The 25037-nt window shown below is 38.8% G+C and overlaps 2 protein-coding genes across 7 annotated transcripts; one reads left to right on the top strand and one right to left on the bottom strand.

Annotated features, from left to right (window-relative positions):
- Positions 1–6373: 6373 nt before the first annotated feature.
- Positions 6374–12220, top strand: sephs1 (selenophosphate synthetase 1). 5 transcript variants are annotated; one of them, XM_083551795.1, is made up of 9 exons: positions 6374–6696; positions 8696–8945; positions 9140–9243; positions 9409–9516; positions 9604–9758; positions 9868–9958; positions 10180–10279; positions 10361–10573; positions 11202–12220. In XM_083551795.1, the coding sequence occupies exons 2-9, from the start codon at positions 8753–8755 to the stop codon at positions 11414–11416; spliced, it is 1179 nt and encodes a 392-aa protein (XP_083407921.1). In that variant the 5' UTR covers positions 6374–6696; positions 8696–8752; the 3' UTR covers positions 11417–12220. The 5 variants fall into 5 exon arrangements, with proteins under 5 accessions (XP_083407921.1, XP_083407922.1, XP_083407920.1 ...); XM_083551796.1 differs by having other exon boundaries at positions 6374–7600; XM_083551794.1 differs by lacking the exon at positions 6374–6696 and adding an exon at positions 7056–7250.
- A 92-nt stretch (positions 12221–12312) lies between these two features.
- On the bottom strand, positions 12313–24595 carry cpt1b (carnitine palmitoyltransferase 1B (muscle)). Of its 2 annotated transcripts, none has more exons than XM_083551772.1 (20): positions 24280–24595; positions 22617–22789; positions 22291–22430; positions 21777–21948; positions 21539–21640; positions 21296–21433; positions 20999–21076; positions 20800–20907; positions 20613–20697; positions 19368–19563; positions 18911–19096; positions 18618–18723; positions 17782–17898; positions 17466–17630; positions 17234–17368; positions 16852–17004; positions 16644–16757; positions 16431–16523; positions 13104–14120; positions 12313–12900 (listed from the first exon to the last, which is right to left on the bottom strand). In XM_083551772.1, the coding sequence occupies exons 2-19, from the start codon at positions 22755–22757 to the stop codon at positions 14037–14039; spliced, it is 2313 nt and encodes a 770-aa protein (XP_083407898.1). In that variant the 5' UTR covers positions 22758–22789; positions 24280–24595; the 3' UTR covers positions 12313–12900; positions 13104–14036. The 2 variants fall into 2 exon arrangements, with proteins under 2 accessions (XP_083407898.1, XP_083407897.1); XM_083551771.1 differs by having other exon boundaries at positions 22617–22765.
- Between the last annotated feature and the right edge of the window lie 442 nt (positions 24596–25037).

The raw sequence follows: 25037 nt of genomic DNA, 5'->3' as shown, positions 1-25037 counted from the left end.
AGAAAAACGGAAATATCACATGGTCCTAAGTATTCAGACCCTTTGCTCAGTATTTAGTAGAAGCCCCCTTTTGATCTAATACAGCCAGGAGTCTTTTTGGGAAAGATGCAACAAGTCTTTCACACCTGGATTTGGGGATCCTCTGCCATTCCTCCTTGCAGATCCTCTCCAGTTCTGTCAGGTTGGATGGTAAACGTTGGTGGACAGCCATTTTTAGGTTTTTCCAGAGATGCTCAATTGGGTTTAAGTCAGGGCTCTGGCTGGGCCATTCAAGAACAGTCACGGAGTTGTTGTGAAGCCACTCCTTCGTTATTTTAGCTGTGTGCTTAGGGTCATTGTCTTGTTGGAAGGTAAACCTTCGGCCCAGTCTGAGGTCCAGAGCACTCTGGAGAAGGTTTTTGTAAAGGATATCCCTGTACTTGGCCACATTCATCTTTCCCTCGATTGCAACCAGTCGTCCTGTCCCTGCAGCTGAAAAACACCCCCACAGCATGATGCTGCCACCACCATGCTTCACTGTTGGGACTGTATTGGACAGGTGATGAGCAGTGCCTGGTTTTCTCCACACATACCGCTTAGAATTAAGGCCAAAAAGTTCTATTTTGGTCTCATCAGACCAGAGAATCTTATTTCTCACCATCTTGGAGTCCTTCAGGTGTTTTTTAGCAAACTCCATGCAGGCTTTCATGTGTCTTACACTGAGGAGAGGCTTCCGTCGGGCCACTCTGCCATAAAGCCCCGACTGGTGGAGGGCTGCAGTGATGGTTGACTTTCTACAACTTTCTCCCATCTCCTGACTGCATCTCTGGAGCTCAGCCACAGTGATCTTTGGGTTCTTCTTTACCTCTCTCACCAAGGCTCTTCTCCCCCGATAGCTCAGTTTGGCTGGACGGCCAGCTCTAGGAAGGGTTCTGGTCGTCCCAAACGTCTTCCATTTGAGGATTATCGAGGCCACTGTGCTCTTAGGAACCTTAAGTGCAGCAGAAATCTTTTTGTAACCTTGGCCAGATCTGTGCCTTGCCACAATTCTGTCTCTGAGCTCTTCAGGCAGTTCCTTTGACCTCATGATTCTCATTTGCTCTGACATGAATTGTGATCTGGAAGGTCTTATATAGACAGGTGTGTGGCTTTCCTAATCAAGTCCAATCAGTATAATCAAACACAGCTGGACTCAAATGAAGGTGTAGAACCATCTCAAGGATGATCAGAAGAAATGGAAAGCACCTGAGTTAAATATATGAGTGTCACAGCAAAGGGTCTGAATACTTAGGACCATGTGATATTTCAGTTTTTCTTTTTTAATAAATCTGCAACAATGTCAACAATTCTGTGTTTTTCTGTCAATATGGGGAGCTATGTGTACATTCATGAGGAAGAAGAATGAACTTAAATGATTTAAGCAAATGGCTGCAATATAACAAAGAGTGAAAAATTTAAGGGGGTCTGAATACTTTCCGTACCCACTGTATATATATATATATATATATATATATATATATATATATATATATATATATATATATATATATATATATATATATATATATATATAAAACATTTTATTATTTTTTTTTTTTTATTTGTTTTTTGTTTTGTTTTTTTAAGAAAATACACTACAAGTTTGGGTCAGTGCTGAATTTTTATTTGTTTGTTTTGAAAATATAGCCTACTTTTTTCCAGCAAGGACGTGTTAAATAAATAAAAAAGTGATTGTAAAGGCTTATAATTTTAGAAAAGATTTCCATTTTAGATAAATGCTGTTTTTTTTTTTTTTTACATTCTTAAATGAATCCTGAAAAAATCATAGCAGCCTCTAAAAAAAAAAGGAGCACAACTTTTCATGATCACCATTCAGCAGTAAGAATGCCTGCCTCTTCTACACTCTACATTTCCTCCCTAGTTATTTACTGCACATCCTTCTAAATCACCACACCTCCTTCTTAATCACCACACCTATCTGCCATCATCCTCACCAACTCATTTGACTACCTGCTTGTTTAGCAGAAATTTACCTGTACGTTTGGTTGAAATAGGATATATTTTCTTTTGCAATGTACATTTTGAATGTACATTCACTGACTGTACATTCAATGCAAATCATATAATCTTCTCACTTGAATTGGTTATTTTAGATGACCTGAGCCAGCTGTGCCATGTCTGTGGGGAGAAAAGTGGTGATAATAACTGGGTATTTACTGTTTTCTATGGGCAAGATTATTCACTATCTATCACAATTTAATAATTCGTTACAGTCTCTGTCTAGTGCCTTGAAGAAAATTATGTCTTCTCTACATTTCAGATTGCCTGTGACTGCTGCAATCGGTGGTACCACCAATCATGTATCCAGGCGACATCACAAGTGCACTTTTTGTCTCATGCCTGTCAAAAGAAGAAATAAAGGAGTAACACTTTGTATACAACTCTTCTATTAGTGGATTTTTATTTTGTATGGTTTTGTAAGTTTTACATGCATGAGCTCGAGATATTTGGACATTTTGAAAAATAGAGCTGTCTGTATAAATCGAACAAAACTTTGTGCATTAAATATTATTACTTGTGTAGGTGTATCACAGAAAGTTTGGTAACTCTGAGTATGTGGGAAAAAGCAATAGAGGGGGGTAGGGTAGAATTCAGGCAGGGGGTTTACATTCAGCTTGCCTAAATAATACCCCTCTAAATAATACTGCTGTCCATGCTGTTAGATTAAATGTAATATTTTACACATACATTATTACTTGTGTAGGTGTATCACAGCAAGGTGGGGGGGGGGTGTGTCAGGTTATGTCCATGTTAATAAAATGAAATGAACTATTTAAATATTTTTTTTACTTGTGTATCGGAGTAATTTTAGTGAGTCTAGGTATTAACGTAAAATAAATACGCAAATGATTACATTCCTGAGTTTATTCTGCCATCTACAGGAAGCTGAATACATTTTCTTCAAATTTATCTTTTGGCGTTAGGATCAGGAAAACATTTGACCCAACCTTCCGTGTTTTTAGTGCCATCTACAGGAAACACGACGGTATTGTCCGCGTGCACGCGAAGGGGGGTTGATTTCAGACCGGGGGTCTGAATTAGGCACAACACCAGCAGTGTCAGTAAACATCTACTCAGAATCCCATTGGTTTTGAAAGGCTCTGTTTTCAGAATAAACTTTTCTCTTCACCACTGTGAGGCGCTGTTTCACAATAACTTTACATTAGGGTTAAATACATCAACAGAAGCTCGACTTGATTGACGCTGGAATGTTCCCAGGTGGTCTAGTGTTCGGTAAGGCAGCTGAAGCGCTGCATTGTGGGATCTGTAGTTTGTGTTTACTAGCGCTTCACATCGCCGGACCATTAATAACAATAATAATAGATCTATAAAAAATCATCTCGCCGGATACAATTGTACATCGCCAAGGATTTGTGGTTTGTAGTTCTACTGAGTTTGACACCCCTGATCTATGTGAAGACACTGATCATGTTAATGATTTCTCACTAATTATCAACAATGATTTAACTACAGCTATTTTTTAGAAAAGGCCCCTGGGTGACTCATGTGGTCCTTGCGAGCGACCTGGTGTCCGCGGGCACCATGTTGGTGACCCCTACTGTATAGTCTTTTAGAAAGGCCAAGGTGCCCAACAGTAGAAAACCCTGAAGTAGGATTTTATCTTACTTCAGATCGTAGACACGAATTTGTTTCTAATGAGCATTTCACGGGTCTCATTGGTGTCTAATCAAACTAAGTTGTTTATTACATTATTTGTGTGTAGAAAAGAATTTACAAACAGCTTCAAGTCCATTACTACAAACCCAATTCCAAAAAAGTTGGGACACTGTACAAATTGTGAATAAAAAAGGAATGCAATAATTTACAAAACTCATAAACTTATATATATATATATATATATATATATATATATATATATATATATATATATATATATATATATTCACAATAGAATATAGATAACATATCAAATGTTGAAAGTGAGACATTTTGAAATGTCATGCCAAATATTGGTTCATTTTGGATTTCATGAGGGATACACATTCCAAAAAAGTTGGGACAGGTAGCAATAAGCGGCTGGAAAAGTTAAATGTGCATATAAGGGACAGCTGGAGGACAAATTTGCAACTTTTTAGGTCAATTGGCAACATGATTGGGTATAAAAAAGAGCCTCTCAGAGTGGCAGTGTCTCTCAGAAGTCAAGATGGGCAGAGGATCACCAATTCCCCCAATGCTGTGGCGAAAATTGTGGAGCAATATCAGAAAGGAGTTTCTCAGAGAAAAATTGCAAAGAGTTTGAAGTTATCATCATTTACAGTGCATAATATCATCCAAAGATTCAGAGAATCTGGAACAATCTCTGTGCTTAAGGGTCAAGGCCGGAAAACCATACTGGATGCCCGTGATCTTCGGGCCCTTAGACGACACTGCATCACATACAGGAATGCTACTGTAATGGAAATCACAACATGGGCTCAGGAATACTTCCAGAAAACATTATCTGTGAACACATTCCACCCTGCCATTCGCCTTTGCCGGCTAAAACTCTATAGGTCAAAAAAGAAGCCATATCTAAACATGATCCAGAAGCCCAGGTGTTTTCTTTGGGCCAAGGCTCATTTACAATGGACTGTGGCAAAGTGGAAAACTGTTCTGTGGTCAGACGAATCAAAATTTGAAGTTCTTTTTGGAAAACTGGGATGCCATGTCATTCGGACTAAAGAGGATAAGGACAACCCAAGTTGTTATCAGCGCTCAGTTCAGAAGCCTGCATCTCTGATGGTATGGGGTTGCATGAGTGCATGTGGCATGGGCAGGTTACACATCTGGAAAGGCACCATCAATGCTGAAAGGTATATCCAAGTTCTAGAACAACATCTGCTCCCATCCAGACATCGTCTCTTTCAGGGAAGACCTTGCATTTTCCAACATGACAATGCCAGGCCACATACTGCATCAATTACAACATCATGGCTGCGTAGAAGAAGGATCCGGGTACTGAAATGGCCAGCCTGCAGTCCAGATCTTTCACCCATAGAAAACATTTGCTGCATCATAAAGAGGAAGATGCGACAAAGAAGACCTAAGACAGTTGAAGCCTGTATTAGACAAGAATGGGACAACATTACTTTTCCTAAACTTGAGCAACTTGTCTCTTCAGTCCCCAAATATTTGCAGACTGTTATAAAAGAAGAGGGGATGCCACACAGTGGTAAACATGACCTTGTCCCAACTTTTTTGAGAAGTGTTGATGCCATGAAATTTAAAATCAACTTATTTTCCCCTTACAATTATACATTTTCTCAGTTTAAACATTTGAAATGTCATCTAGGTTGTATTTTGAATAAAATATTGAAATTTGAAACTTCCACATCATTGCATTCTGTTTTTATTCACAATTTGTACAGTGTACAACTTTTTTGGAATTGGATTTGTATGATTTTTATAAGCAGACGATGAATAAATGTTCTGGGATGAGCACAGGACAGTGGTTATGATTACAGCAGCAGCACCAGTTCAAATCTACAACATCCAGGTGAGATTGTCCACCAGAGCAATAGTGAGGGTTTGTATTAGTGTAAAACAGTCCACTAATCTTATATAACACAAATATATAGAACATTACAACATTAATATTACATAAATTAATGCAGTAACAGGAAACAGACACATTATTTCTTTATTTTGCTTATCATTATAAATAGGTAGTCTGTAAAGCATAGTTGGGAAAGTATTCTTTATTTATATTACATTGTTAAAGATGACATAGATGATGTTATATAATTATTATTAAGTTTTTATATGTTTTTTTACAAGTTTACAATTGGCCATAAAATATTTTGTATAATATACATTTATAGACTATAAAAAAAAATCTCTGGACTTTTCGATATATATGTTATATATATATATATATAACAACATTAATATCACAAATAGATGTAACATGACAAAGAGAGTTCAGGTATACGTAGTTTGTAATGCTTATTCTGGGAGACGTATTCTTTAATTATATAAATTTAAAAAGATGATATTGATATATATATATATATATATATATATATATATATATATATATATATATAGTTTGTTATATAATTATTATTAAGTTTTTATATGTAAAATAAAAATATAATTGGCCATACCTGGCTAATTCTTATGTATAATAATTAATTATATTCCTCATTATAAATGTAAAGACCATAAGAGTTAACTTTCGGATTTTCAATACAATATTACTGGAAATTTTATATATACATAAAATAATTGAATTATTGTTTTCATGATTGTTCACTCAACCTCTGCCTGAACCTAATGAATAATGGACAAAAGACCCAATTAAAGGTACATGGTGTTTTTTTGACTTTCCGTCGCCACACTTCAAACGCCCTTAAAGGGGACGTCACGGCGCCAAAGCGCCATATTAGGACCCTTTGTGCTCCGGATTGTTTACCGTCATCCCTCTCCGGCTCGACTCGTGTGCCCCTGAACCCGGGCTTCGAAGAGTATATTTCTCGTCCTCGCGGCAAAACCTTGCCGAGCGTGTCGTGAACGTTACCCGGTCAACGGCGGAACACGCCACGAGTCGCCTTTTATTTCTTATCAGGCGGCCGCCAAGGGCGCCCGTTGTGCGCGCAATGCATTGTGGGAGCGTCGCCTTTTCTTCTATCGGGAGGCGCCACTAAAGCGAAACCGGTAAGCAGTAAACGTAGCTGCACAATTAAAGGGGAAATGAGGTACAAATAAAACCGCGGCACACCGCTCAAAGTGTCGTGGGAGCTCGTTTAGGCGTCCCCGAACGCGCCGGAGTGCACGGGAATGGCGCAGAGCGCGCGGGACTGTCGCTGGCGTGCGTTATTTTGACTTCGACGCACCTCCAATGGCGTGGGGGGCCTTAAGGGTTAATTTTTTTTCCGCCGCCGACATTTTATAAACAGTTGCAGCCTCTCGGTCGTGCACGAGACCTGTAAAAAAAAAAGTTTGATTAGGCGCGGACAGAGGGAGTTTTTATTAACGCACACGTGTAGCGACACACACAAATACACACACACACACACACACACACACACACACACACACACACACAGAGTATCTAATGCATCTTCATTTCACTCCTTCAGTAGAAACACGAGTAAACTGCAGCGCTCAGATCAACACTTTTAGCGCGCGCGAGCGAGAGTGTTTATGCCTGCATGCATATAAATAAGAAAGCGAAACACTGTAAATATATGCGCATTCGTAAACTGTACGTAAGTGCAAGGAGCATTGAAAGTGTGTGTGTGTGTTTCTAAGGGCGCTGAAACAGGTGTGTTTGTGTGTGCCTGTGCGCGCGCGTTTTTAAAGGGGAGTAGACTAGAGGCTGGACTTGACTGGTCTCGTTCTCGTCTTTCTTCTGACTTTTGTGTGTGTGTGAGAGCGCGCGCGTGTGCACAAGTCGCACATCTGTAATCACCAAAAAGGTCAAGGATGCATCTTTATAATCCACTTCATCTCTTCTATCTTGCCAAAGCTTTTATTTTAAATAAGATATTCACGAGACTCCTTGTGGAGGAACATGTGGTGCTGAGGATGAAAACACGCACACAAAGATGCCAAAAAGGTTCATCACACAATTTATATCACGACTTTGATATAAACTAAGGAAAGAACTATTTAAAATTAGTTTTTTCTTACACAAATGTAAATTCCTGTATTTAGTTTGGGACAGAGCATGTAGGACATTTTGGAGACAATGTAAGGGAGGCGAGATTGAGATGGTTTGGACATCAGAGGAGGAACATGGGGTATATCGGTAGGAGAATGCTGAGGATGGAGCCACCAGGAAGGAGAAAAAGAGGAAGGCCAAGGAGGAGGTTTATGGATGTGGAGAGGGAAGACATGCATGTAGTTGGGTTAAAAGAGGCAGATGTAGAGGACAGAGGGGTATAGAGAAGGATGATCCGCTGTGGTGACCCCTAATGGGAGAAGCCGAAAGAAGTAGTGGTTTGGGATTTCAGTCCTACCTGCCTGAACACTCAGTAACTCCAAAGCCTCTGTCACTGTGTCACCTGTTTTTATATTTTTTACAACTTTATCATAGAGAACAAAAAAAAGAAATCTGAAATTAAATGACTTTAACACTTTACTCATCCAGAATGAATATGCTAATTATTTATGTAAATTAGGATGCAAAAATCCACTGTACACTGAGGTGGGTGTGGCTTAAAACAATTTTTTTTTAAGTAACATATTATTCATCTTTTCGTTTATGCATTTGTTTGGTCTTAAATACGTACCCTAATTGAAACTACCTTACATTCATATTTCTAAATGCTTTAAAAAAAGTTGAAAAGTATCAGGGATGTATTAAAAAAAAAATCAATAATTATTATATTTTGCATATTTTAATATAAATATCTGGGCAGCTGTAGAAAAGCAATCAATGATGACGTGTTGTGGTTTGTCATAACAGCGCTTTCTGAAGTTTTCTGTGTTTCACGTGTACTACAGTGATTATATACTTTTTTTTTTTTTTTTTTTTTTTTTTTTCAGGAAATCCCTGATATGACCTTTCTGTTGCGAAACTGTTGTCTTGATTCTCGATCGATGTAAAGTCACAGCTTTGCCTGTGTTAATTGTATGTGAAGGACAGAATCGTGAGTTGTGTTTTTTTTGTTCTGTTCTCTCATCCCCTTTTTCTTCTCTCTGTGTCCAGCTGCTGTTCAGTAAGGTGTTGTGTAGACGGGTGTGGGCTCCGGTAAATCTCTCCACCATGTCAGTGCGGGAGGCTTTTAACCCAGAGAGTTACGAATTGGACAAGAACTTCAGATTAACACGCTTCACAGAGCTTAAAGGCACCGGCTGCAAAGTTCCTCAGGATGTACTTCAAAAACTTCTGGAGTCTTTGCAGGAGAACCATTATCAGGAGGATGAGCAGTTCCTCGGGGCCGTTATGCCCAGACTGGGTTTGTAACTGTACACATTACTTTTCTGAAGTCTTGGTAGAGTATTAATTCATTAAGTCATAACAGAGTATGTATTAATAAGGTTATTAGTTGTGTATTGCTTGTCTTGGACTGAATCGTATACTATTTCAAAATTATTGTGTTCTATGAGCATTTGAACTGTTGCGGTTTTGACAAATTGTGATGTGATACAGGCATCGGCATGGACACCTGTGTGATTCCTCTGAGACACGGCGGCCTTTCACTAGTACAGACCACAGACTACATCTACCCTATAGTGGACGACCCTTACATGATGGTAGCGTTTTTGTACTCTAAAAAAAAGCTCCTTTAATAATGATTTGTAAAATGGTTGACATAATAATGTGTGCAATATAAAGGAATAAATGTTATGTTGGAGAAACAATCCGTTTGAATGTAAATGACAGAAGTAATATACACAGTGTAATGTCGTCCCCCGCAGGGCAGAATTGCATGTGCTAACGTCTTGAGTGACCTGTACGCCATGGGGGTTACCGAGTGTGATAACATGTTGATGTTGTTGGGCGTTAGTAACAAACTCTCAGAAAAGGTAAGACGTGGAAACATTCAAGAACGTTAAAAACGATTCCCACGAGTGATTTTACGCTGATGTAATTTCCGACGTGCCTTTGTGAAGGAGAGGGACAAGGTGATGCCGCTTATCATCCAAGGTTTTAAGGATGCAGCAGAGGAGGCAGGCACCTCGGTGACCGGTGGTCAGACAGTTGTGAACCCCTGGATCGTACTTGGAGGCGTGGCCACAACAGTGTGCCAACCGAACGAGTTCATCATGTGAGCTTTTCTTTATCTGCTTCCCTTTCTTTTCCATCTCAGTGCTTCAGCTGATTGTCATTATACAATCCATGCATTAGTATCTCATGTGTCTCTTTTTGTGTTAAAGGCCAGACAATGCAGTGCCAGGTGATGTGTTGGTTCTTACCAAACCTCTCGGCACTCAAGTAGCAGTCGCAGTGCACCAGTGGCTGGACATTGTGAGTGTTTATTATCTTTATCCTCCTATGCAATGGAAACTCATGCAAACTCATATGAAATTGTACTCTATACATTTTGGTGCCAGCTGGTTTTAATGTTTATAACATGATGAGAATAACATCTGAAGTTTATTATATTGTAAATAATAGTGATCTAGGTCATTTATGAAGTACAACGATGATTAACATTCAAATATGTGGTGGTTTATTGTGTGTTCCAGCCAGAGAAATGGAACAAGATCAAGCTAGTAGTTACACAAGAGGATGTTGAGCTAGCCTATCAGGAGGCCATGTTAAACATGGCCAGGCTTAACAGAACAGGTCAGTACAGGACACTTACAAATCACAGCATTCACACACCAAGTGAAACACACTCATGCTGACTCTCCATTCCGTCTCCAGCGGCAGGTCTGATGCACACGTTCAACGCACACGCGGCCACCGACATCACGGGCTTCGGCATTTTGGGTCATGCGCAGAACCTCGCCAGGCAGCAGCGCACCGAAGTCTCCTTCGTCATCCATAACCTACCCGTCCTCGCCAAGATGGCTGCCGTCAGCAAAGCCTGCGGGAACATGTTCGGCCTAATGCACGGCACCTGCCCGGAGACCTCAGGTCAGAGATCTTTTAGCTTTATTTAGAAATAAAATTGTTTTATTCACCAATATGGCGTTTGTGGGCGTGACCAACACATCACCACCAACACCTACTTGCATATGTGGGCTGCAGATAATATCTGTGAAATTTATACACGTTTAGTGCATTAAAAAATGTTTTAATAAAAAATATTTTTTTTATTTAAACCATATTACAAACCAAATGCTAACAGAAATAAAAAAAATCATTAAAATATAAAAATAAATTTCCAAATACTCTGAGAAAGTACATTCTGCAGTGTCTTCTGTGTTACCTGTCCAGAGCGGGTTTAGACTTTAGCAGGTGGTGCGTCAGTAATAATGGTCCGTGTGGGAAACACAATGCTTCGTGTGTGGTTAAATGGACGAATCGAAGCATTGATGCAAATAATTTGCCTCGATTATTATTATTATTTTGTATTCAAATTAAGTTAATTGAGAAATCGTTTCAGGCCTACTTGCATTATATTTGTATAAAAAATTTGTTGTTAAAATTAATACATTTGCCTCTTAGAATAAATAAATAAACCACAAAGCCTTGATTTAATTCAGCTTTTTTTAAACACACCGTTCAGTTTCTTTTTTGTCTGGGTTTTTCTCGCCTCCAGGAGGTCTGCTGATCTGTCTCCCGCGTGAGCAAGCCGCTCGCTTCTGCGCAGAGATCAAATCTCCAAAATACGGTGAGGGACACCAGGCCTGGATCATCGGCATCGTAGAGAAAGGCAACCGCACAGCCCGCATTATTGACAAACCCCGCATCATCGAGGTTGCACCCCAGGTGGCCACGCAGAACGTCAACACCACCCCGGGAACAACATCCTAAAGCTGACCCCCACAACTCTTGAACATTTAGCACGCTCTAGCACCACCACAGCGTAGAAACACACCAACTGCCCACCATGACCCTCGGGCAGATACTACATGGACACACTTAAGAGTTTAAAAAAAAAAGTAACAGGGAAATTTTTTTGCATCAGTATGTTTTCTGTTACAAAATGTCACAGAAGCACCCAATTTTATGGCAGCTTCTACAGTGAATGAAGAGTATGGTGATAATCTGATACTGTGGCTCATTATGAATCTCTTCTACTCCTTTTCAATTGGAAATTATGCCCCAGTTCACCCATAATGGCCCACTGACAAGCGTACATTATAGCAATATATATTGTTTTGCTTTGGACGCTCCAAGTGCCAGCAGTAGTTCAGACTGTAGACAATATGTTGAGCGATAGACAAAGTGAGTATATGTTTTTTTTTTTTTTTTACTTTTGTATATGTCCCTGGACTAATCTAAATAAAGTGACCCATGCCTGTTTTTTTTTTTTTTTTTTAACGGGCTGAAAGAATCAGAAGTAATTAAACACTGTCCCCTATATTTCAAGGTGTACCGTGTCTGCCTATAATGGTGATGAATGTAAACAGTGTCGATGCAGTTTATATATTGTAAGACGTTCACGGTTTAGAACAGAATTCAGTCAATTCTTCTGTGATAGAGTTTTTATATTCCCCTATACAAAACCCTATTATCCCCCCTCTGTCGTTCTCTCTTCCATTTTTTTTTTTTGATTCACCAACAGTAACATATATCTTTATGCCCCTTGAATAAATCTGATCTTTTTTTTTTTTATTTCTTGGAAATGTGTGCCTCTGTTTGTTTGAGGAAGAAATAGCAGTACATGAATACATGACTAGTAGCACAGCATACAGAACCATTTCCAGAAAAAACTTTATTACGTTTATATTTATTTATGCTTTTTTTTTATTATCTGTGCAATCAAAGTGCTTTGAAGCGGGTAGTAATACATAGTAGGAAACTCTTTACATCTTTACTTGTACTTAAATACGTCATCCATTTATTTATTTATTACAGTATGCATGAATCAAGTAGTGGATCATGATCCTATTTTGTCACCTGTTAAATCAGCATGCTTATTAACATACAAATATTTACAATTATACATGTCATCAGCATGTTACTCAGCTGCAAATGTATCTTTTAAGCCTTATGCCAGCATCTATTTTTTCACGATATGTCAATTTTAGCCCTAGTTTATATATTTGTAAATATATTAAATAAAATAAAAGAAATATATATGTAACGCCGGTCCCAAGCCCAGATAAATGGTGAGGGTTGTGTTTGGAAGGGCATCCAGCGTAAAACATGCCAAATCAAAAAAGCAGATCACGAATCAGAATTTCATACTGGATTGGTCAAATCCCCAGTTACCAACGACCCCACGGGTATTGTTAGCCAACAGTACCGGTGGAAATTGGGCTACTTTTGGCCGAATCAAAAAAGCAGATGGGCTACTTGGGCAATTTCCGGTGGAAATTGGGCTACTTTTGGCCGAATCAAAAAAGCAGATGGGCTACTTGGGCTACTTTTGGCCAAATCAAAAAAGCAGATCACGAATCAGAATTTCATACTGGATTGGTCAAATCCCCAGTTACCAACGACCCCACGGGTATTGTTAGCCAACAGTACCGGTGGAAATTGGGCTACTTTTGGCCGAAGGAGAGTGGAGGTTTGGGTTGGTTCTTTAAATGTTGGTACTATGATAAAGGAAGAGACTTGGCTTATATGATTCAGAGGGGAAAGGTAGATATGATGTGTGTTCAGGAGAGTGGAACGGGAGTAAGGCCAGGAACATTAGAGGGGGGCAAACTGTTCTATCATGGTGTGGATGGAAAAATAAATGGTGTAGGGGTGATTATGAAGGAAGAGTACAGTAAGAGTGTAGTGGAGGTAAAGAGAGTTTCTGATAGAGTGATGAACTTTAAGCTGGAAGTTGAATACACATTTTAAGCAGAAGGAGGAGCATAGGGTGACATTTAAGAGTGAAGGAAGGTGCACACAGGTGGAATGGAATATGTTCTATGTAGGAGATGCAGAGCTGAAAATGTTGAGGTTTTTATTGGGAGTGACGAGGATGGACAGGATTAGAAACACGTTTAGTAGAGGGACAGCGCATGTAGGATGTTTTGGGGACAAAGTGGGAGAGGCCTGATTGAGATGGTTTGGACATGTGCAAAGGTGGGACATGGATAATATAGTGGTAGGAGAATGCTAAGGATGGAGCCAGTAAGGCCAAGGAGGAGGTTTATGTATGTGGTGAGGGAAGACATGCAGGTGGTTGGTTTGAAAGAGGCAGATGTAGAGGACAGAGGGGTATGGAGACGGATGATCCGCTATGGCGACCCCTAATGGGAGCAACCGAAAAAGAGGAAGAAAAAATAAATATATATTTAAGTTTGGTAAATATAAATGTCACAATATTATTTATTACACATAAATGTCTGTACAATATTTTTACATTTGGCTTTTTTCAGCAGGTTCATTCTGATTGCTTGAAGTGGTATTTTGGACCAGCTGTGTGTGTGTGTGTGTGTGTGTGTGTCTGGGTCTGTGTGTGTGTGTGTGTGTGCGCACAGTCTCGGTGCCTTCACTTGGCTTTCTCCTTTTGGTTGAACAGCGTTCTTATGTCCAGCATGGCCTGCCTGATGTTCCGGCCAAAACGATGAGAGTCCTGTGGACAGAGTGATAGCCTGAATCAGACGTACAACCAGAATGGGACACCTTTCCATCACAAGGCACCACACACACATTCATACCTAGGAGAAATTTAGAGTCGGCAGTCCTCTCAGACACACAGAAAACATGAAAAGCTCTACATAGATGAAAAAAAAACGCATGCTGAAGCTAAACGTACAGTGAGGAAAATAAGTATTTGAACACCCTGCTATTTTGCAAGTTCTCCCACCTAGAAATCATGGAGGAGTCTGAAATTGTCATCGTAGGTGCATGTCCACTGTGAGAGACATAATCTAAAAAAGAAAATCCAGAAATCACAATGTATGATTTTTTAACTATTTATTTGTATGATACAGCTGCAAATAAGTATTTGAACACCTGAGAAAGTCAATGTTAATATTTGGTACAGTAGCCTTTGTTTGCAATTACAGAGGTCAAACGTTTCCTGTAGTTTTTCACCAGGTTTGCACACACTGCAGGAGGGATTTCGGCCCACTCCTCCACACAGATCTTCTCTAGATCAGTCAGGTTTCTGGCCTATCGCTGAGAAATACGGAGTTTGAGCTCCCTCCAAAGATTCTCTATTGGGTTTAGATCTGGAGACTGGCTAGGCCACACCAGAACCTTGATATGCTTCTTACAGAGCCACTCCTTGGTTATGCTGGCTGTGTGCTTCGGGTCATAGTCATGTTGGAAGACCCAGCCTCGACCCATCTTCAATGCTCTAACTGAGGGAAGGAGGTCGTTCCCCAAAATCTCGCAATACATGGCCCCGGTCATCCTCTCCTTAATACAGTGCAGTCGCCCTGTCCCATGTGCAGAAAAACACCCCCCAAAGCATGATGCTACCACCCCCATGCTTCACAGTAGGGATGGTGTTCTTGGGATGGTACTCATCATTCTTCTTCCTCCAAACACGTTTAGTGGAATTATAAACCAAAAGTTCTATTTTAGTCTAATCTGACCACATGACTTTCTCCCATGACTCCTCTGGGTCATCCAAATGGTCATTGGCAAACTTAAAACGTGCCTGGACATGTGCTGGTTTAAGCAGGGGAACCTTCCGTGCCATGCATGATTTCAAACCATGACAGTGTATTACCAACAGTAACCTTGGAAACGGTGGTCCCAGCTCCTCCAGTGTAGTTCTAGGCTGATTTCTCACCTTCCTTAGGATCATTGAGACCCCACGAGGTGAGATCTTGCATGGAGCCCCAGTCCGAGGGAGATTGACAGTCATGTTTAACTTCTTCCATTTTCTAATGATTGCTCCAACAGTGGACCTTTTTTCCCCAAGCTGCTTGGCAATTTCCCCGTAGCCCTTTCCAGCCTTGTGGAGGTGTACAATTTTGTCTCCAGTGTCTTTGGACAGCTCTTTGGTCTTGGCCATGTTAGTAGTTGGATTCTTACTGATTGTATGGGGTGGACAGGTGTCTTTATGCAGCTAATGACCTCAAACAGGTGCATCTAATTTAGGAGAATAAATGTAGTGGAGGTGGACATTTTAAAGGCAGACTAACAGGTCTTTGAGGGTCAGAATTCTAGCTGATAGACAGGTGTTCAAATACTTATTTGCAGCTGTATCATACAGATAAATAGTTTAAAAATCATATATTGTGATTTCTGGATTTTTTTTTTTAGATTATGTCTCTCACAGTGGACATGCACCTACGATGACAATTTCAGACCCCTTGATGATTTTTAAGTGTGAGAACTTGCAAAATAGCAGGGTGTTTAAATACTTATTTTCCTCACTGTACATAACAAACAAAACTAACCTGATGCATCAATTTAAAAAAGTGCATTGGATACAAGTCATTTTTAACATTGGGTCTGTAAAACCAAATTTATTTATATATAATTATTAATAGATGCACAATACTTTTATATATCGTGACCAATATTTTATATATAGATTGTTTTTTTCTCACTAAACCGTTTCTCGAGCGCGTTCTCTCAGCACTGCTGCTGCTACGTGAATATGGCGCATCACAACACTACTGAGAACGAGGCATGTCCTGAGACTCACATAGAATACAGGGGGCATCATTTTATATCTTGGAGGGGAGAACATGTTCTCACACAGATAGCAATAAATGGAAGTTTTGGCCTAATGGTGATATTTGGTTTGTTGAAAAAACTATTAGAATACTTGCAGCTTTCATTGAAAATATATGATCCAGGGTATTATTTTTGATTATTGTAGGCAGAGCATTTATTAAATGCATTACTAGTGCTCATGAAAGGTTCTTTCAAGAATAATGTGTGTATGTGTGTGTGTGTGTGTGTGTGTGTTTTGTCTTACTGTTTCTGGACTGGAGAACTTGCTGGAAATGTGGAATGTGATGAGATTTTCCCCAACAATAATATAAGAAACTCCATACCCATCATCAGCAACCTACAAGCACACCATTTAGGCTATGTGAGCTTTAAATAAAGTTGTGAAAGTGAAGACTGGAAAACACTGTATGCTGTGTTTGAATCATGTCGGAATAAAAATAATGAATAAAACACTTACAGGGCCAAAGCCACCACCTGCTCCTACATATTTCGGGAACTTCAGGATATCAACAAGGTTAAGCTGTTGCTGTGGTGTCTGGCTGGTGGAGAGACGCCAAGGTTCCGAAAGAACCTATGGAACATACAATCACATTCAGCTCTTACTCTGTCCTCAGTTCAGCTTGATATGGAAATTAAATCCATTTAATTTATTTCACTGGTTTTACTTGATTGAGGAAAGGTGATTTTATGTCCAGTAATTTGGAGACGACGTAGAGGCAGAAAAGATGGCGGTCGATACCAGCTCCTGTCATGGCCAGACGGTACATGTTCTGGTGTTTTTCTGCTGCTGTTCGGAATAGCGCCAGACGTTGTTCATTCTGCTTATGAAAAAGCACCAAGCACACAAATGTATGAAACTAGTATGTCTCCTAAAAGTCCTTCATTTGTTGACTAAAGCAGATTACATTACATTATCAGATCCGGTCGAAAACCCACTGACACAAAAAAACTAATAAATAATAAATACTTGACAAATGGTATATCATAGGCTATATTTGAGGATCATTTTTAATGGTTGATTGTGTTGACCATGATGCATGGTCTTACCGTAGATGTCTTGTCCTCCATTGCTCGTACAAAGGCAGTGGATTCTATGGTGCAGGAGCGCACCGTCTCAGTCCGTCCCTCCCGGAACATGCGTGTCATTGAGGACTCGTACGTAAGACAGAATGCACCTTTATCCTACTCCAAAGGCAAGACAGTAAAACCAATGAGACACAAGTCACCCTAATATTGCAAATATTACTCAGAAAGCAGTGAACGTGTGATTAGGTTGTACCCTGTAGTGAGCAAGCTGTAGTGCTAGTTGGATGAAAGCATCAGGACTTGTTCTGCATTTCTTAATCAGGCCTTTTCCAAACTCCTCGAATAGACAGGCACAGAAATCCACATCATCAGAGAGCTCCTTGGCTACTGAATACGATGCCTCAATAATCTCCTGACACTGACAGGGTGACAGTCAAAGCACTAAGTTACAACCTACAGCAAAGCAAACTTGAATTGTTATTTGCTTCATTTGAAGTTTTCTTGTATAGTTTTTCCCATTCATCCATCCATCCATCCATCCATCCATCCATCCATACATCCATTTATACCTCTTTTTGAATGTCCCAATGCAGCCTGGTTGGTGGAGCTAACTCTTTGTTAATGTCTCCTCTGCAGTGTCCCTCTTCAGTGTAGCCCAAGCGAAGAAAGTCAGTAGCCAAAATATCCTACGCGTCCCACAGAACATGTTTATTAAATGTCTATTTGAACCCCTAATCACGGGCACGAGAAAAAAAAAACACCAAAATGTGCAGAGACTTAACACCTAAATAATTGTGCTATTGTTGCCAGCCAAGCAATCTAGTATGTACATATTTTCTAGCTAATGTAATGCTAAGTATAATGTCATGTCAAAAACACCATCTGCTGCATGTCAAACATTTAGATTAACATTATCACTAAACTCTTTAGGCTAGTGTGCATGCCTATTCTGTAAAAATTGGTCAGGTTTGATAGCAACTTAGCTAACTAGCCCTTAACATAACATAGCCCTCTCAGATTGGTGGCTAATCTCTAATAAACTGCTGACTAACTAGAATGTAGGAAAACACTGTGGCTAAATTGGGTTCAAATAATATAAATCCACTTAAATATGATCATAATTAACGCTATGCATTTTAGGCATATGAGCTGTATTTTCTTGGTAATATGAAGGCAAAGAAATAGGTATCTATTTATATGTGTTATGTTTTTGGTAGTTGAATAAAAAATATGTCAGCAAAGTATAAAGTATTAAATATGTATACAAATGATCGCTGTATTTGCTAAATACAGTGTATTGTGCATATTTTTCAAGCTAACATTTCCTAAAATTTTCGAAGGTTCCCAGAAAACGTCAACATTTCAGGCTGTTCTTGGTTCTTGGCTATTGCACTGTCCTACTTACCTCCCACATGTGTCCAACAATGGGAGCATCTGCCCATGAGTGCTCAGTATTCACCCCTATTTTACCATTTTTGTAGACAACAAGATTGAAGGATTTATCGAACCACCTGGGAAAGAAGAGCAGTGAGGAGTCTTAGTGTACTGCACTCCTACAAGAGGTCATCCAATGTTATGTTCTAAATATATCTTCCGTCTCGCTCAACGCAATACAGTACGCTGACTGCAGGAGACCTTTCACCCACATGAATCATCTCGTGTGAAGCATAAAACACAAACAATAAATTGCACCCATACCTGTCATAGCACTTTCCATGTAGAAGGGACTTGGCATAGAGATCCATTGACCTTGGATTTTCAGCGTCATATCCATGTGCTTCATCATCCAGAGTGAGGAAAAAAGCAGCCGTCTCGATGGCATCCAGAGACGTCTTATTTACACCACCACTGAAGTATTTGTGTCGTGCTTTGGCCCATGGGACTCTACAGAGATGTATTTTAAGAGTATGAAAAGACTAATATGGTAAAGCACTTTAGATGTTGGTATAGATTATGGTTGTATAATTGACAATGTATAAACATTTCAATTATATTAAAACAGATCATTAAGGTTGCAATATGACTGAAAATAAGTGGGCATAAATATCTCATTTATTTCAGATGCAAGAAAATGTCTTATGACCCTTAAATCTGAAACACTGTAGGAAAAGATACACAAATAAAACAAGTAAGTGTGACAGAGAGTAATGTTTACCTATTCCCAGCAGTGAGCGAGGCCAGTTTGAGTTCTCCAGCGTGAGGCTCCGTGGTGTCATTCAGAATACGCTGAAACTGCTGCTCCAACTCGGCAGGCAAGAGATGACGACCACTATAGTACATCCACACTTTAAAGAAGCGTCCTCTGTGATACACAACCAGGTGCTTCCTGTTCCTCAGGTGCTGAATACAGTCTGAGGAGACAATATTGAAGGATCATTGTAGGGTTTCGTGTCTGTACAATCACAGATATGAAGACATTTAACCAAACATGAGGAACATTCTGAAAGACCAAACACCAAAACCAGGATTTGGTTCTGCCTCATGCCCAGTATTCCCACAAACCACACAAGAATTAATGTTTTACTAAATATGAATTAATGTTTGAAACTTTATAAGCATAATATGTCCCAAAACAAAGTAGTAATTCACTCGCATCAGGAATCAGGTGTAAAGTTTTACCAGACAACAATTATAATGCTGATCCCAAAGAAAATTTGTAATTTTTGTCATCATAAATGGCTCATTATTAACAGTAATGCCATCAATAATGACCCATATAGAGTGTTTATATGGTAGGGACTTTTCCCACTATTCAGTAGTTCTAATGAAGCTTTTTTGAAAAAACCTCTTTGTGATAAAATTCCATGTCTGGTCACAGGGTAATGATTAGTAATTTAGTATATTTTATGGGGTATATTTATATATGTATGTTTATTATGCATAATTATTTGGTATATTAATATGGTATGTTTTCATTGCATTTGTAAATGCATCTTAAAATGTGTGAAAGCATAAGATAATTTACCAGGTGCAATGATTTCATATTTGGAGGTCAAGAACAGGCCAAGGCCTGGACTAAGGTTGAGTCACAAATGTACTTTTGATATTAAAAAAATAAATAAAGATGTCATTATGTCATTAAAATTACAGTAAAGTACAGAGAAGATTAAAGATAATGTTGGCAGATGAGGTAAAAGTTTACAATAAAAAAAAGAGGGTGTTACCTAACCTGTAAGAAAGAGTAGAAAACGGCTGTGTGTTTACTATGATTTTGGGCACTTTGTTTTTCACAGAAATAAAGCCCAATTCTTTGACATCACAAGCCTGGATTCTACACTTAGTCTATTCTTTTTGATTGGTATTCTAACTTTATTACTAAATCTGTTCATTTTGATTTTAATTAGCGATGACAGTACCTGACCAAAATATTTGCTTTGATATTGGAAGAACAGCTCATTACCTGTTTCAATGCCAGGGATTCGAGTGGTGTTAAACATTCTCTCATACTGATATGAGCACATGGGCACCACCCCTAGAGCTCTCATCTGCCAGGACAAAACAGAGTCAGTCAAATATATCCATAATTAATTCATTTATACGTCTCTACTGGGTGACGTGTCAGCCAAAGGAATTTTGTGTATGTGTACCGGAGCATGTTCTCCTCGCTCTAGTTTGCGCCGATATTGCAGGATGGCATGGACCACGTTTCCTGCTCGTGCTGACTGCCTGTGAGTGGGGATCATGTACAGCAGATCCTGAGACACACAGAAGTGAGCTGTTAAAATGCATAGCTGTAAAAAAAAATCACTGCAAGGCTTTTGAATCATGTTTTTGTCTTCTTCTCACCATGGTGTAGAAGTTACTGTTCACCATGATTGGTCCCCGGCCCCTCAGGTAGATGTACTCCTCCCACCAGTCACTCACCTTGATAGAAAACACAGCATGGAGTCATTCTGCATTTTTACACTCACCCAAAGTGCAGTTAATCAAAGCTTGTAATGTTTATATGTTTTTCAAGTTTTATAATAATCTTTAAAAAAAAAAAGGATTACGTTTTAGTTAAAAAAAAATTTAACCCAGAAACAATATACAGACATGCAAAAACTGCATTTTTATTCGAAAAGTCAACTTTTATATACTTACATAATTGTTGGCCCACCAGGACTTTATCTTGAGATATTTTTGTAGTTTAGGGGCTTGGTTCTTTTTAAAGTCGTTGGCCACAATTTCCATCTGTTTATATCTGTCATCGTCCAGTAGGGGGCGGACTGACTCAAGATACTAAAAGATAGGAAGGGTAGTGTAGAATCTTTGCAAATGCATTGTTTATATAAAATACAGAAATATTGTATGCAATGCCTAAGTGAACCAAAAGCAGCTTCTCACCCTCTGGATGGTGTCATCAATGCTGGGAACGGGCAGCCTAGGCAAAGAGCCCTGAAAACTGTAGAGTAACGGCCGGCGACCAGAAAACAGCTTTAACAGGCTCTAAAGCACAAAACATACCTTATATCAAAGAGGTTTTTACACAAATCTACTTCAAACAATGAAACAAAAGATGTCAGAGATTATTCTCCCTTTACAAATGTTTACTTATTATTATTATGTGTGTATGTGTATTTACTATCCAAAGTTTGGTAGACAGGCTCAATTTTCCATGTGGCTCAAAGATCCAGCCATGGTAGGAGAGCAGAAGTTTCAGGGTGTATCGCAGCAGCATAATCAGAGAGAACCACAGTCCTGTGGCAAACAGGATTGCGCTCAACACCGTCTGAGTTTGAGCTGTGAGACGATCACTACAGAGAAACAAACACCATTAACATATTTAGATGTATTTAAATAAGTGTGTCTGAGTGTAACTTTTATGTTAACTTTATAAATGTCTCTAATTATTATGATTGACAAGATTTGAGAATTTTAAGTGGTCTATAGGCCTAATGTTAATCTTTATGTAAGTATCCAGTGGTCACATGGATATATGTTAACACAGATTTATGCATATTTTTATAAAGTTTTTAGCATGTGGCAAGTGTTTGCTGTACAAACAAAAATAATGCATCACTGATATAAATTCATTAGATATTATATAACTATATATATATATATAAAATACAGTTATATAACTGTAATATACTGACCTTGCAGGTAAAACCTTTTTGATGCTGTTAATCATCCCCATGGATGGATCCAGTCTGGCATACATGGAACTCATTATCGCAATCACCACAAATAACCAGCTTGAGGGACTGGCTGGATAGACCCCCATTCGGATGCCATTCTGTTCACACATGCACAAAAAAATAGTCCTAATGATATGATTGTGAATGCAGCCAGGCACCGATGATTCGCATTACATCAGAGTAATAGCAATTCATGAAGAAAGGAAGAGAGAATGTTTATAACAGGATACACCATGATACCACCATGAGTGTGGTCATGGACAGGCCTCTATAAGTTCACTCACTCGGAACAGAATTGCACGTTTTCTCCATGACGTCACTCCAGCCAGGTAGATGTGTTTGAGCGCCTCACGGCTGAGACGCAGGTCAATACCCTCTGGTGTGACGGTGAACTGGAAGGCCACCGCCTGGTGCGCCTCTGCCATGGCACGTGCTGAACAAATGGAACGGCTATTAACTGAGTCACAAGTAAATCACGACATGATTATTAGTTACAGCCTAGCACATGGTGTCAAGGCCACATTGGAATTCTAGGGGACAAAAACTGTCCTACATACTGCCAGCAACCACACTTTATTCACTATATAGTGCATTTGTCATTGTAGAAATCATGTTTGAATGTGAAATGTGGAATATCAAATGCACTTGCTTGTGAAATAAAAAAATATACAGTAAGATTTTTTAACATATATTTATATGCAGATGTCATTTTAGTTCCCAATGAACATACAACCAGCTGATCAGCTATTTTTGTGTCTGATATTAAAAAATAAAAATTAAGTCCATTCATAATCACATCTCTTGTCATAATAAGCCAAAATCAAGGTCACCTTGGCCTGCTCAGCCTTATATACATTCCACCTCACAGGGCAGCATGTTAAATACTCAGTTGTATCATGCTGGAACATTTAGCATTTAGCAAATTCGCTTTTAATGGGTAATAATAGTATTTTCCTTATCTTTTTACTTATGCATACTTTAATAAACTTAAACATTTAGGCTGTGAACAGTGAACAGTATAGGGTATTTAACCAGCAATCGTGTTTTGGGGGGAAAATGAGAAAAAACCTAATTACAGAATATTGTAATTTTTAAAATCTATAAATTATAATCATTAGGTATCTTTGAATATGACAAATGTTAGAACTAAAAAAAAAAAAAAAAAAAAAGGAAAACTATATTGAATTATTGGATGTCTAGTTGAGTCTAGGATCATATAATATTTAGTATGAAGCTTGATCACTTTTTCCCCAAACATTATAATATCTGCAATGAGTTGAACGAAAAGTCAACAAATCTGGGATTAATAGGGATATTTTTCTTCAGCCAGGTATGTTGCCACCGCAGGTTAAGCTTTCTGTGATAGGGGAAATCGTGAGCACTTTTTTTCCATGTCGTGTGACTAGAAGCAGTCAAACTGGGGCAAAGTTGAACAGTCAGAAATAGAGAAGCTGACGCACATGCCCAGTACAAACGACTGCTGGAGGAGACACAGATGAAGAGCTGTCTCACACTAAAATAGCTTTTACTTCTGATTATTCAGCATATAACAGTACAAGAAAAAAGAAACGACAAATCTGTCTATTAAAGTGTGATTAATTATATCCTTTATAAAAACATGAGTCAGCAGAATTTAGACATTAGACACTAATAGTGTACTAAAAAAAATGTAAATTAAAAAATCATTGAATATTGGTATATATGTATATATATTTATATATATATATATATATATATATATATATATATATATATATATATATATATATATATATATATATATATATATATATAATATATTGGTAATACAATAAACAAATGGCCTGCATGCAACTTTAAATAACTGTCACCTTATTATAAAATAAAACAGACAGGAAATACATCCCTGACATTTGCGAAGCTTTATGCATAGTAATAAAGAATTATAAACAAACCCAGCAGTTTTACCTTTATTTAAAGCTGTGCACTGGTGAAGTGAATCACAATAGCTGAGGAGCTCAGTTTCCTTTGGCTTGTTAGGAGAACAGCTCTGTACCACAGGTTGACCCTGATGACCTTCAAAATAATCTCCTCAGGGAGACTGTGGGAGAAAATTCAACTCCCACTTTTAGTCAAATTAGTTTCTTCTGTTTCTCATGTTCTCTGTGTCTACCTTCTGTTCCTTCAGTCACAATCTTCTTGCCCCTGCTCTCTCTGGATCACTGTATTTCCGTGTGTGTGTGTGTGTGTGTGTGTGTGTGTGTGTGTGTGTGTGTGTGTGTGTGTGTCTGAGACTGTGTTTGTAACCAGACACCTATGTGGCTCACACTATGCTATGCTAGTGACTGCACAAAACAGTACTGCATATAATCATACTCATGCCTAAATTTCCCAGTGTTGTGTAGTGGTGTTTTCCCATCTGCTGTATACAAAATAAGGCTCGCCGGTGTATTAGGTAACATGCACAATCACTCAGGGCAAACATTTGAGGTTGGAAAATGTAATTATTTTTATTTACCATTAACTGGCAACTGTTATATGACCATCTGCAAGAAATATTTAATTCCAGTGAGTGTTCTAACAGCATCTCTAAATAAATAGACACATCCAGAACATACTACTGTATATGGAAAAAGTATCGGGACACCTGACTTTTCCTGCCATATGTGGTTTTTCTCCAAACTGTTACCACAAAGCTGGAGGCACACAGTTATATAAGTTGTCTT

The sequence above is a fragment of the Silurus aristotelis genome, assembly GCF_946808225.1.
Source record: "Silurus aristotelis genome assembly, chromosome: 10".
NCBI lineage: Eukaryota > Metazoa > Chordata > Actinopteri > Siluriformes > Siluridae > Silurus > Silurus aristotelis.
This window is presented reverse-complemented; position numbering and strand designations above follow the sequence as displayed.